At 27.8% G+C, this 12,089-nt stretch overlaps 1 protein-coding gene across 1 annotated transcript; it reads left to right on the forward strand.

Moving 5' to 3' along the window:
• The first annotated feature begins 11,461 nt into the window (after positions 1 to 11,461).
• On the forward strand, positions 11,462 to 11,839 carry LOC107647880 (ethylene-responsive transcription factor ERF098). The gene has a single exon (XM_016351928.3). The coding sequence runs from the start codon at positions 11,462 to 11,464 to the stop codon at positions 11,837 to 11,839; it is 378 nt and encodes a 125-aa protein (XP_016207414.1).
• Positions 11,840 to 12,089: the final 250 nt, after the last annotated feature.

A 12,089-nucleotide genomic window follows, 5' to 3' on the forward strand; every position in this document is an offset into this window, starting at 1 on the left:
AATTTAAATCAACTTTTCAAAAGAATTAACAATATAAATTGGAATAGAAAAATTAGACAGTTAAATAATTTTTAATTAAGTTTAATTAAATTATTGTACATTTTTTTACATATTTTTTTTTATATTTTTTTTCCTTTGTTATCATTTGTAATTGTTACTATCATCACTTTCTCTTTCTTCTCCTTTTTCTCTTCTTGATTTTTTTTCTTTTTCTTTCATTATTATAATTTTTTTAAATATCTCACAATTATTTTAATAATAATAAAACATATCATTTAATTATAAATAACACAAAAAAAATTATGAATGACACCGAAAGTTTTAATGAGGGAGACAAAAAATCTTTAAAAGGCCACAAATAAAAAATTAATTCACTCAACTAATAAAATATATTTAGATGTATTTTAGATTTAAAAGACACATCAAATTAATATAAAAGACATATTGAATGGTTAAATATCTTATATATTAGTTCAATACTACACAATCAATTCAGTGATAACAAAAACACATTTTTTTAATTAAAAATGAACATAAATTTTTGGTAAATGGCATAAAAAAAACTTTAAAGAACTACAAGTCTAAAATCTAAACTCACTCAACTAACAAAATATGACATTCAAATATGTTTTATTTGGAACCAAAAAGGCAAAAATACATTAATTTGTTCCAAATGACACAAAAATGACTAAAATTTTTATATACGAGTTCAATAACACTCAACTAGTTCAATAATAAAAAAATATATCATTTAGTTGGAAATGATAGGGTTAAAAAATTCTTATGTCACAATTAAAAATTTTATGTGTCAAAATTAAAAAATTTTCTTTGTCACGATTAACAAAATTTGATTCTATTTTTTTGATAAATTCTACACAATTCAAAACTCTCTTTCCTCTTCCCCTTCTTCTTCTTCTTATTTCACATTCTCCTCATTTTTGTTTCACCCTCTTAAGTCTTAACAAGAATTTATTTCACAATTAAAAAAATATTGGTTTTAGAATTAAGAAACTTCTTGTTTTATAGTTAAAAAATTTTAGTGCTATTTTTCTAATAAATTATGCACAATTTAAAATTTTTTTCTTTCTTCGTCATTATTTTCTTTTTTTTTGTCTTCTCCTTTTTATTTCACTTTTTTTATAATTTTTTTCATCCTCTTAAAAAAAATATTAAACAAAAAATAAAAAATAAAAAATATTACAATAACTATTTAGAGGAGGAAAAAAATAAATAAAAAATATAACAATAGAAAAACGACAATAAAAAAGAGTTTTTTTTTTAATTCACCAGTAATTTTATTATTAAATAAAGTGAGAATAAGTGAAAAAAATATATAAAAAAAGAGTTAATAAAAATAATTTTATCCAAACTCACCTGCCTAATGATAATTTAATACTTGAGTAATTTATCCAAAAAAATAATGGAGTTTAAAATTAATGCAAGCGTCTTAAATTAGCTTTGATTATACACTATATATGTCTTAAACATATTTATATAAATAGAATTAAATTGATTATATTTACGTTATTTACATAAAATCGAATCAATTTGATTCGATTTACTAAATCGAATAACCGTGATTCAATTTTTACTTATACAAATTATTGATATTTTTTAATTTTTAAGTTAATTTATTAACTTTAAAATATAAATATTAATAAAAAATTTTATTTAGATTCAAATAAAATATCAAAAAATCAAACCGAATAAAAATAAAAATGAAATTTTTGTGTTTTAATTCATATTTAAAAAATCTACATTTTTAGAAATTTATAAACTTAAAACAGAACAATAAACGATTTCTAAAAATTTATTAAAAATTATCTTTTGACTTATTAGTATCTAAAGAATCATTATTAAAAATTTTAATATTAAAAAAATTATTATAAAATATAATCTTTTAAGATAGTATAAAAATTAAAACTTGAATTTTTTAGAATTAAAAATAACAAATAATTATACAATATATAAAAATTAATTATATTTATATAATATGTAATTTGAGAAATAATTAAAATATTATATCAATTAGATTATCATTTAATTTATAAAACTAAGTGTAAAATTTACGTTTTGATAATATCATATTCTGAAAATTCCAAATTTAAATTAGAAGTAATATCATCAAAGTATTTATAAAAAAAAGAGAGAAGTGGAGTTGAAAATAAAAAAAAAATAATTCAAAAATTTTATTTAAAAATTAACAAAAATTTAAAATTTAAATACTTTTGTTAGATAGAAATTTGTATACATATAACTTCTCCAAAATTAAAATTTATTATTATTATAACTTCTCCGAAATTAATTCGAGATTTTCCTGGTTTTTGGTCTAGGTGTCATCTTAATTATATATGTACGTAAGAAATAGGTAAATAAATACAAATAAACAAAGCATATGTAAACAATTAGTATATTACATTGTATTATCCAAATTTGCGTAGGTTTATTTTATATTGGGTCAACGACCAAAACGTCTTTGAAATATTTTGACTCTAACATATAAATAATTTATTTTTGTTAACAATAAAAATATCTTTAATAATATTAAAAATTTGTCAAAAGCAAGTGATTTGACAACATTATTTTTGACAATTTAAATGTCAAAACTAAAACAGCATTATTTTATAAATTTTGGTGTAGTATTTTATCTATATTAACACATCATTAATATTTATATATCAAAATTATTGAAAGGCTAATATGAATTAGTTTGTCAAATTTAAAAATTAAATAAAAATAATTAAAATTTTAAAAATTAAATTGAAGTCCGTATAAATATTAATGATACTCTAAAAATATTTTATTAGTATGCTCTCACAAGGAGTCCCATTCTACAAGGGTAATCGTGGTGTGAAACATAAGCACAAAGTGTATAGCTCAAATCACGAGTATAATTATTAATTATAGTTAAAAAGGCTTCTTTAATTTGGAGCTACATACAAAATTACAAATATAATATAAACAAAATTTGTATACAAATTATTAGAGCATAATTAGGATTAATTAGATTAATTAGTATTATTTAATATATTTAAATATTTATTATAAAATATTAAGTCTTTATTATTACGATTCTCTTAATACTTATAAATAGTTAAATATTCTTCTATATTTTATCATTTTACACGGCTAGAATACACATAAATCATTTCTCTACTCTTCTCTCTTATCCTTTCTAACATGGTATTAAAGTCATAGTATCATCTTTGAAGAGAATAGGTTGATTTTCTTCTGACGGTATTTTTTATACTTTTTTTTTTCATGTCATTTTTTCTTCTTTTTTGTCAATGCTCTGATATTCTCTTATCTCACCGATTAACTCATTTCCCTACTTACTTATTCTCATGGAGAAACGGGAGAAACCATATGTTTTTCGTCACCTTTCGATAGTTTGCCATCTCTTTGCATTTTGTTACTTTTCAACAATTTTCCGGTAGTTCGTTATCTTTTAAGCAGTTTTTCGACAGTTGACCATTCTTCCGACAGTTGCGTCTACATTTTCTTCCGGCAATTCTGTCTGCGTTTTCTTGTGGCAGTTCCGTTGCATTTTCTTTTGGCGGTTCTTTCTTTCTGGCAGTCCGTTTGTACTTCCTTCCGGTAGTTTTATCTGCGTTTTTCTCCAATAGTTCCGTCTGCACCCGTTCTATCAGTTTATGCATTTTTTTTTATTTCGTTGTTTTAAATAAGTTTCAAATTCAAGTTGTTACTTGAATTTAAGAGAATGTTAGAGTATAATAAAGATCAATTAGATCAATTAGTATTATTTTTTTTGGTGACTAGATCAATTAGTATTATTTAATATATCTAAATATTTATTATAGAATATTACGTCTTTATTATTTCAATTCTGTTAATGCCGATAAATATTTTTTATATTATATTATTTTATACAACTTAAATATATATAAACTTTTACTCTTTCTAACACAGATGAAACAAATATTCAGCGAGCGAAGAGTTGGTTCTAAGAAAACAGTATGAACATACTGTTTAGGAATTAGGGACTTAGAGGGTCCTAAGATATCTCCACATAAAGCGCAGTAATTTTGTTTTAAATTAAAAAAATGACTCCCTATTAAACTCTGCTCATAAACAACAAAAAGAAGCACCCTCATCACATCCCAGAGAATTTAAAAAGTTAGCCTGACATCTAAACCAGATAATGTGAATCATGAATCATCGCCATACGATCCAACTTATTTTGAAAAAAAGAACACAGTTAGAGAGACGAAATCATGAAACCGCATCATCATATAATAATAAACAAAAATATTTGAGAAAGAATAAAAATTAACCTAAAATAATTCAAATTTTTTATTTTATATTCATTAATTATTATTAAAATAAATAAATAATTTAAAATATAATAAATATATAATTATAAATATTATATATAAAATTATAAATATAAATTAAATAATATAATTTTATATTATTATTTTTTTAACATTATTTGTAATAAATTATGTTGCATATAACATGGTTTGACTTGAAACCATTTATTCATAATATTAGTTTTATCCGCATAAATCACGCACTGGATGACTGGATATATTAATGAGATAAAAATATGCACACATATAATAATCATAAGCTATCCAACAAATTAAATAATCAATTGATTTAATTCGATTTTAAGCTAATTTATTATTATTATTATTATTATTATTATTATTATTATTATTATTATTACCGTGGCTAATAGGGGTATTCATGAGTTGGGTGAAACCGGATTTGATATGATCCAGATCTAGTCTAAAATATATATCGGACCTATTTGTTAGATTTAAATCCGATTCTAAACCTGATGAAACCTATATATTTTCGGGTCATGATTATATCGGGTAAAAATCTGGTAAAAACTGGGCCGTTAACATTAGATTACCTTGATACCTTCTTATAAGCTAGCATATGAAAATATCTAAATTTTCAAGACTCCAACCATTATTTGACATGATAAAATTTACTTAGAAAAATATAACAAGAACCAACTCTTCTCTAAAATTAAAGCATAACCATAATCAATACTAATATTGTCTAATAATACCAAATATTTAAATAAATACAAATAGCACAATATTATGCATTCGTCTAAAGTCTTATGCATTTTAAACATAAAACATTAACTTATAGTCTTATAAAACTAATAACACAAAATATTAAGGTTTATAATACTTAAATTTCACATAAAAATATCATCGATTATTAATAACACAATATTAATTGTTTATAATGACCGGGCCACCGGATCGAGTTTGAGTGATTCGAGCTATGATCCGGACCCGACCCAAAATAGTGACCAAATCTATTTTTAAAATTCTTACTCGACTCTAAATCTATTAAAATCACACCAAATTAGTTCCTAAAATATTCGAAACCAGACCGAACCATGCACAACTCTACTCTTTAACATTCTGCATGAGCATATAGATATATTTTATTTGAGAAGGCACAAAGAAGATTGAAATGAACCTTTGAAAGTGTAAAAGAGTATGATTGATCGCTTTCATTATGGGCGATTCAAATTCAATTGCAAGATTTTATAAAGATTTGTCCACCAACCTTCGAGCGAGTGCTCGCTCCACCTTCACTGCTCCAAACCTATATGTGTGTATTCTTTCGGCGATTTAAAACTAAATAGTACCATGACTAGTCCATAAAAACAACTAACTTAAATTAAATACGGAATTGAAGTAGTGAACCACTAGGTGTGTGTTTTACCAATAACGACTTTTATTCGGGAAATAAGAATCAAAATGGTATATTAGATTTAATTCCATAATAAAAATGATCTTTTAATTTATAAATTAATCCAAATAATTCATTAGTTTTTAACCGTAAATTAAAATAATTTTTTTATTAATTACCAAGTTAATACTATTTGACATAACCGTTATAAATTGGTTATACGTTATAATTTAATTATGAGTATTATAGATCGATTGTCAATAACAATCATTCAAACAAGTACTAAAACGTTCAGATATACTATTATTCTCCATTTAAAGCATCATTATTCGAAGACATAACCGTTACTCTTCATTTTAGATTTAAAGGAAAGAGTAAGAAGATTGTTATCACTTATTGACTTGAGCATCGGAGTGCCTCTTGCAGGTATCCCCTTGTTCTCTCATTAGTAACGTATAACTCATCCCGACAGAAAAGCTCACAGATACTCATCGGCGGACGAGCTATACAGCGGCCGACCTCCAGAAGAACAATTAGCGCCCACCGCGGGGCATAGAAACAAAAAACCCTTCTTTCTTTAGGTTCTAAGACTCCTATACCTGTTCATGGCTGACCAGCCTCCTCCGACACCATCTGAACTTCTTCGGATGGTAACAGAGCTACAACAAGTTAATCAGCATATGGCGGAAGATAACCAACGAATGACAAACCAAATAGTCGAGTTAACTAATGCTCAAATTGAAAATAATGATTATCACAATGAGCAACCAGAGGTGAAAAAAATTCTAATTCAACACAAATCTCTGAAACTCAATAACTAGAGAGAGACCAACAAAACGATGATGATGATGGATTGGACAACGTTGTTGGACCATTCACGGCCAACGTCATGAATTTCAAACTGCCTAGGAACTTTGCATTACAAATCACTTTGACTCCCTACGATGGCATGGGAGATCCGAAAAAGCACGCTAAGAAATTTCAATCTATGATGATAGTGAATGGTGCTTCTGATCCTATTTTATATCGTTCTTTTTCTACCTTTTTAGATAGTCTAGCACTTGTTGATTTTTATCTTTGCCTACACGTTCAATTTCGCGCTTTTAGGAGTTCACTAAGCAATTTGAAGATCAGTTCACTGTATCTTCCATCTATCTACATGATTCCAACTATCTGAACTCTATCAAGCAAGGATAGCATGAAATTTTAAGGAAGTATGTCACCCGCTTCACCAAAGTAGCGATGAGCATCCCAAACCTTCACCCTGAGGTACACCAGCATGCTATAAAGAGTGGACTTTGCCCTGAAAAGTTCCAAGAGGCCATCACAATGGCCAAACCCAAAACCTTGGCCGAGTTTCAAGAGAAATCCAAGGGTCAAATGGAGATTGAAGAGCTGCATCAAACTCGAAAATCCGATAAGAATCAAACCAATAAGGATGACGATAAAGTTCGGGACAATAAGAAACCTTTCTGGTTGACACCGCGTTACGATTCTTATACCAGTTTAACACGAAAAGGGAGAAAATCATTAAATAAATACTGAATTCGAAACTAATCAAACCTCCTCGGAAGGCTGGAACCTACCAAGATACGAAGAATGTGGACAAGACAAAGTACTGTGCTTTTCATCAGAAACACGGACACGCTACTGATGAGTGTGTTGTAGCCAAAGACTTGCTCGAGCGCTTAGCTCGACAAGGACATCTGGACAAATATATCAGCTGCCACATCCAAAAGCACAATGCACATCAATCTGACTTATCTTCTGCAGGTCAATATCTTCTCGGGATAAGGACAAAACACACACAGCTCAGCCCAATCAATCCCGAGGTGTGATTAATTGCATATCTGTGGACTTCGCTGGTGGTGGAGCATCAAGCTCTGCTCACAAACGCACTGACCGAGCTATGCTTGCTATAGAGAGCACCATCAACAATCATCAAACTTTGCCCAACTTTCCTGAAATGACGTTCCAACCGTCCAATTTCAATTCAACCGAACTCAACATAGACGACCTAGTCGTCATCTCTATTCAACTGGGAGACCTAATAGTTCGCAAAGTCTTAGCTTGTTGGACCTAGGAAGCAGCGCTAATGTTCTATTTTACTCTACATTTCAGAAAATGAAGTTGAGTGTCAACACATTGCAACTATCTCGTGACTCTGAAACACGTACTTCTGACTAGGAGGAGGCATTAATCAAACTTCACTCTCTTTTTTTGGCTTCTTCATTTAACATGTTCTCTTTAACCATTGCTAATGTCAACTTTCTTTTTAGAGCTGAATTATTCAATATCACAATCAAAACTTCTCAACTATCAGACAAAGAACTCAATAATAATAAGACTTATAACTTATCATTTAAAGTGATTTTATTATTTATCAGTTAGTTCACCATCTCTTAAAAAATACTCAAGTGTTCCGACATTGATTTACCTTCAATATACTTCATATTAACAAGTTTTCTAATTAAGAATGCTTTGTTGTGCACACTCTTTCTCTCATATAACTCCTTCAATTTCTTCTACATCTTCTTGATATTCGTTTTGGTGTCAATATATGGATACATGCTAAGATTGAGTCATTGCCTAATCAAAGCAACTACCTTCCGATTCAACTTCTTTCATTCAGCATTGAATTTAGTACCTTTGGATCTATCCCCCTCCACAGGATCCTACAAGTCCTTGCTATACAACATATCTTCCATGAGGGTCTTCCAAATTGAGTAATTTTTAGAATTCAATTTGACCATATTTAGTCCATGAGTATTTTTCTCCATTCAATCAGTACAGAAATAAACAACCAAAATTTTGATACCACTTTGTTTGAAAAATTGAGGTTCAGATAAAAATCTGTCTAATAGTGGAAGCACCAAATTTTTTTTTCACAACCTGTGCAATTAAATAAGCAACTCCAAAAATACTCCAAACAGCAAATATAATGGCAAAAATGAAATAATCAAACACCATAATTTTTATAGTGGGAAAACCCCCAAAAGAAAACAAAAATCCATGAGATCTAATCCAGTAAAATTTTTCTATCAAAATAATAGGTACACAATCAATAAGAAGCAAAATATCGTAGTTTGTTTCCAGGCTGCAGAATATCGAGCATTGATTGCAGTCACATTGAAGCTCAATGGATTGGGTTTTACTCTCCAAAGCTTTAAGATAGCGTTTGTTTTGAGGTATTGAGACAGAGACTTAGAGACTGAAACTCAGTATTATATTTGTTGGTTTAGAGACTGATACTAAAATTTCTGTCTCTGTCATCAAAATTTTAGTATTTCAGTACCTCCAAAAAGTGGGGATACAAGGAACTAAAATTTTTAGAGATAGAAACTAAAATTTTAATAACATTTTATACCTAAAATACTCTTATTTTAATTAATTAATTCCAATTTTACCCTTTGTGCAAATTAAATTAGAGTTTCATTCTTGTTTCAATTTCTGTCTCTCACTTTGCACTAAACAAAATACTAAAATTTATTTCAATCTCTATCTTTCAATCTTAGTCTTTTTGTCTCCGTCTCTCCACTAAACACTACCTAAGATACCAGTGTTAAACATGTACCATTGTATTATAACAAACAATCTGCTTTAAATGTTGTAGTTAGCCTAGTCTTTCACAAAAGAATAAAGCAATTTGAAGTCAATTGCCATGTGTGGTTCGTAACAACTACCAATTTCCACCATTCACCAAGCAGCCGATATTTTTCACCGTGAATCCGTGATGCTCTTCCTTACACCCTTTACTTGATGCCACTCTGAAAAACACAAATCTATGATTCTGAGTTTAAGTTTCTTTCTTTTTTTTTTTTTTTTCTGTTACTCTATTGTGTATTCTTTTCTTGATGTGGATAGCCCAAATCGCTTTTCACGTGAATCACACGAGAAAGTATAAAGAATCAATGGAGTTAATGGATATTTAGAGATATTCGATTTAGTAGGATATCAAATGTTTATTATCCCTTATTCGGATATTTTAGATGTTCATTTTTTAACTCATATTGGGTCAAATAAATAGCCCATTATACACATTATACAAATACTCTATTGACTCCCTAGTAAAATTCTAATCACATACAATAAAATATCTTTAGATTGGGATAATATTTTTTCACAAATTCTCAATAAAAGAGACCGGAGGATAAATATTTAGAAAAAAGTGAAAGTTTAACGGATGATAATTAATAATTTAATTTCCAAATACTTTTTAGGTAATTTGGCTATTTGTTGACATTAATTATGTTTGGGTTTCTTTAATCGATATTTAGAAGGAAAAAATATTGTTGTGTTTTTGTTAATCATTCGTCTTTTTAATAAATACTTGAGGAATAAGTACATTGCTTTTTATTCAAAATAAATATTTGTGTGATTTAATTCATAATTGTTAATTTAATTTTGTTTTGTGTATACACATATACATATCTATGCATGCCTCATTAATTTATAAGTAAATGTCATTTTCAATTTTTGATTATTTATCTAAAAATAGAATACTTTTTTATAATTCGAAAATTCTTAACTAATCCTCAACTATCCAAACGGTTTTCGTAAACGATATATATTTTCAGCATAATTAGCAAACTAATTGCTATTATTAAGTTAATAATTAATTGTAAATTTGAATGTAATTTGTTTATTAAAACAGAGTAAAAATATTATTTGTTTATTAAAATTGGTTATTAAAATTAGTTACTAATATATTTGTATATAAATATATGTGTTTTAATTTATTTTTAATATACATTTATATTACAAATTTAAATGTTATAATAATAATTTATTTTAGTGACTAATTTTAGTGTATACTTAACATAACTAAAAACAAAAAGAATAAACTCAGGATTAAGAGAATGAGATTGAAAAAAACAAAAAAGTTGGTTGGACCTTGCCAAGGAAAAGTTCATGTGAAATGAAATTTTTTTAAATTACATTATTTAGAAAAAAATTAAAAAAATATTATCGTAAACATATAAAAGAAAAAATTATTAAAAATTGTAAATTGGAGGGATATTACGAATGAGAAAAATTAATAATAGAAAAATCTTATATATATTACTTTTGTGTATTTTTTTTTGTATATTTTTTATTTTTGATAGTAAAAATAATTAATAAAAAGTAAGAGAAGATAACAAATTTATTTTTAATACCATAAAAGGGAAAAAGATCCTCTCCAATTTTTTTAACAATTGATAGAATACAGTGTGATCTCTCACCTTTGGTTTTATGAGTGAGATCAGAAATAAATAAGAGATAGAGAGCAATGAATGATTAGATTGAACACTGGATATCATCCAATTTTTTTCTCACTGAAGAAGATCTACTCTCCCGTAAAAGAATATATAAAAGATTTATATAAAAAAAATACGAATTCCATTTTTAACTGTAATAAATTGGTTTGTTGCATGCCAATGAATAATAGTTCAAATGACATAGTCTTCTCATACTCAATTAAAAAATTGTGGGTTCGAGTCTTCTATCTTTAGTAAAAAAAAAAAAAATTGGTTTGTTGCATTCCAAGATTGTGATTTATGATGGAGGTTAGGTCAACAAGAAGATACAAGAAGTTGAAAGTCAAACCGTCAGTTACGACCTTCTCCGATCCCTCTTCACCAGTCAAACTTGCACGCCTGCGATCCGAATATTATACAAATTTAGATCCTCTAAAATTTAAAATTTCACTTTAGACGATAAAGTATGAGACTTTACTAGTTTTATTCACATATAAAGATTATTATCATTCAAACTATTACTGAATCAACCATCAATGGAGGGAGAGAGACACTACAGAGGGATTCGTAGGAGGCCATGGGGCAAATTCGCTGCTGAGATTAGAGACCCAACCAGGAAAGGGACTCGTATTTGGCTTGGTACCTTTGACACTGCTGAACAAGCTGCTAGAGCCTATGATGCTGCTGCTTTCCATTTTCGTGGTCATAGAGCCATTCTCAATTTCCCAAATGACTATGTCGCTGCTTCTTCTTCCGGTTCTTCTAGAAGATCACAACAACAGCAAGAACATATGCATCAACTTGATCACTACACTACTACCACTTCTTTTGAGTTGGAATACTTTGACAATAAGTTGTTGGAAGAACTCCTTCAGGGGCAAGATGCTACTACACGCACATCCCTACCTAGCTAGAAGCTGCATTCTGTAATAAGAGATAATAGATCTCTATTTTCATTTCATTTGTTTAGATAAATTATTCTTTTATTTCTATCATATAGGGATCTACCATTCTATTTGTTCTTGGATTGATCAATGTCGAAGGTGTTCATTTTGAAAATTATTATATTTATGTTTTCCGGTCTTCTGTGTTGTTTCTTTCTTAGGTGCTCTGAATTCTGATTATTATACTTTTTTACCGGGTTTTGGATATGCCAAGCAATAA

This window comes from Arachis ipaensis, chromosome B6 (genome assembly GCF_059453495.1).
Source record: "Arachis ipaensis isolate K30076 ecotype BB chromosome B6, ASM5945349v1, whole genome shotgun sequence".
Lineage (NCBI taxonomy): Eukaryota > Viridiplantae > Streptophyta > Magnoliopsida > Fabales > Fabaceae > Arachis > Arachis ipaensis.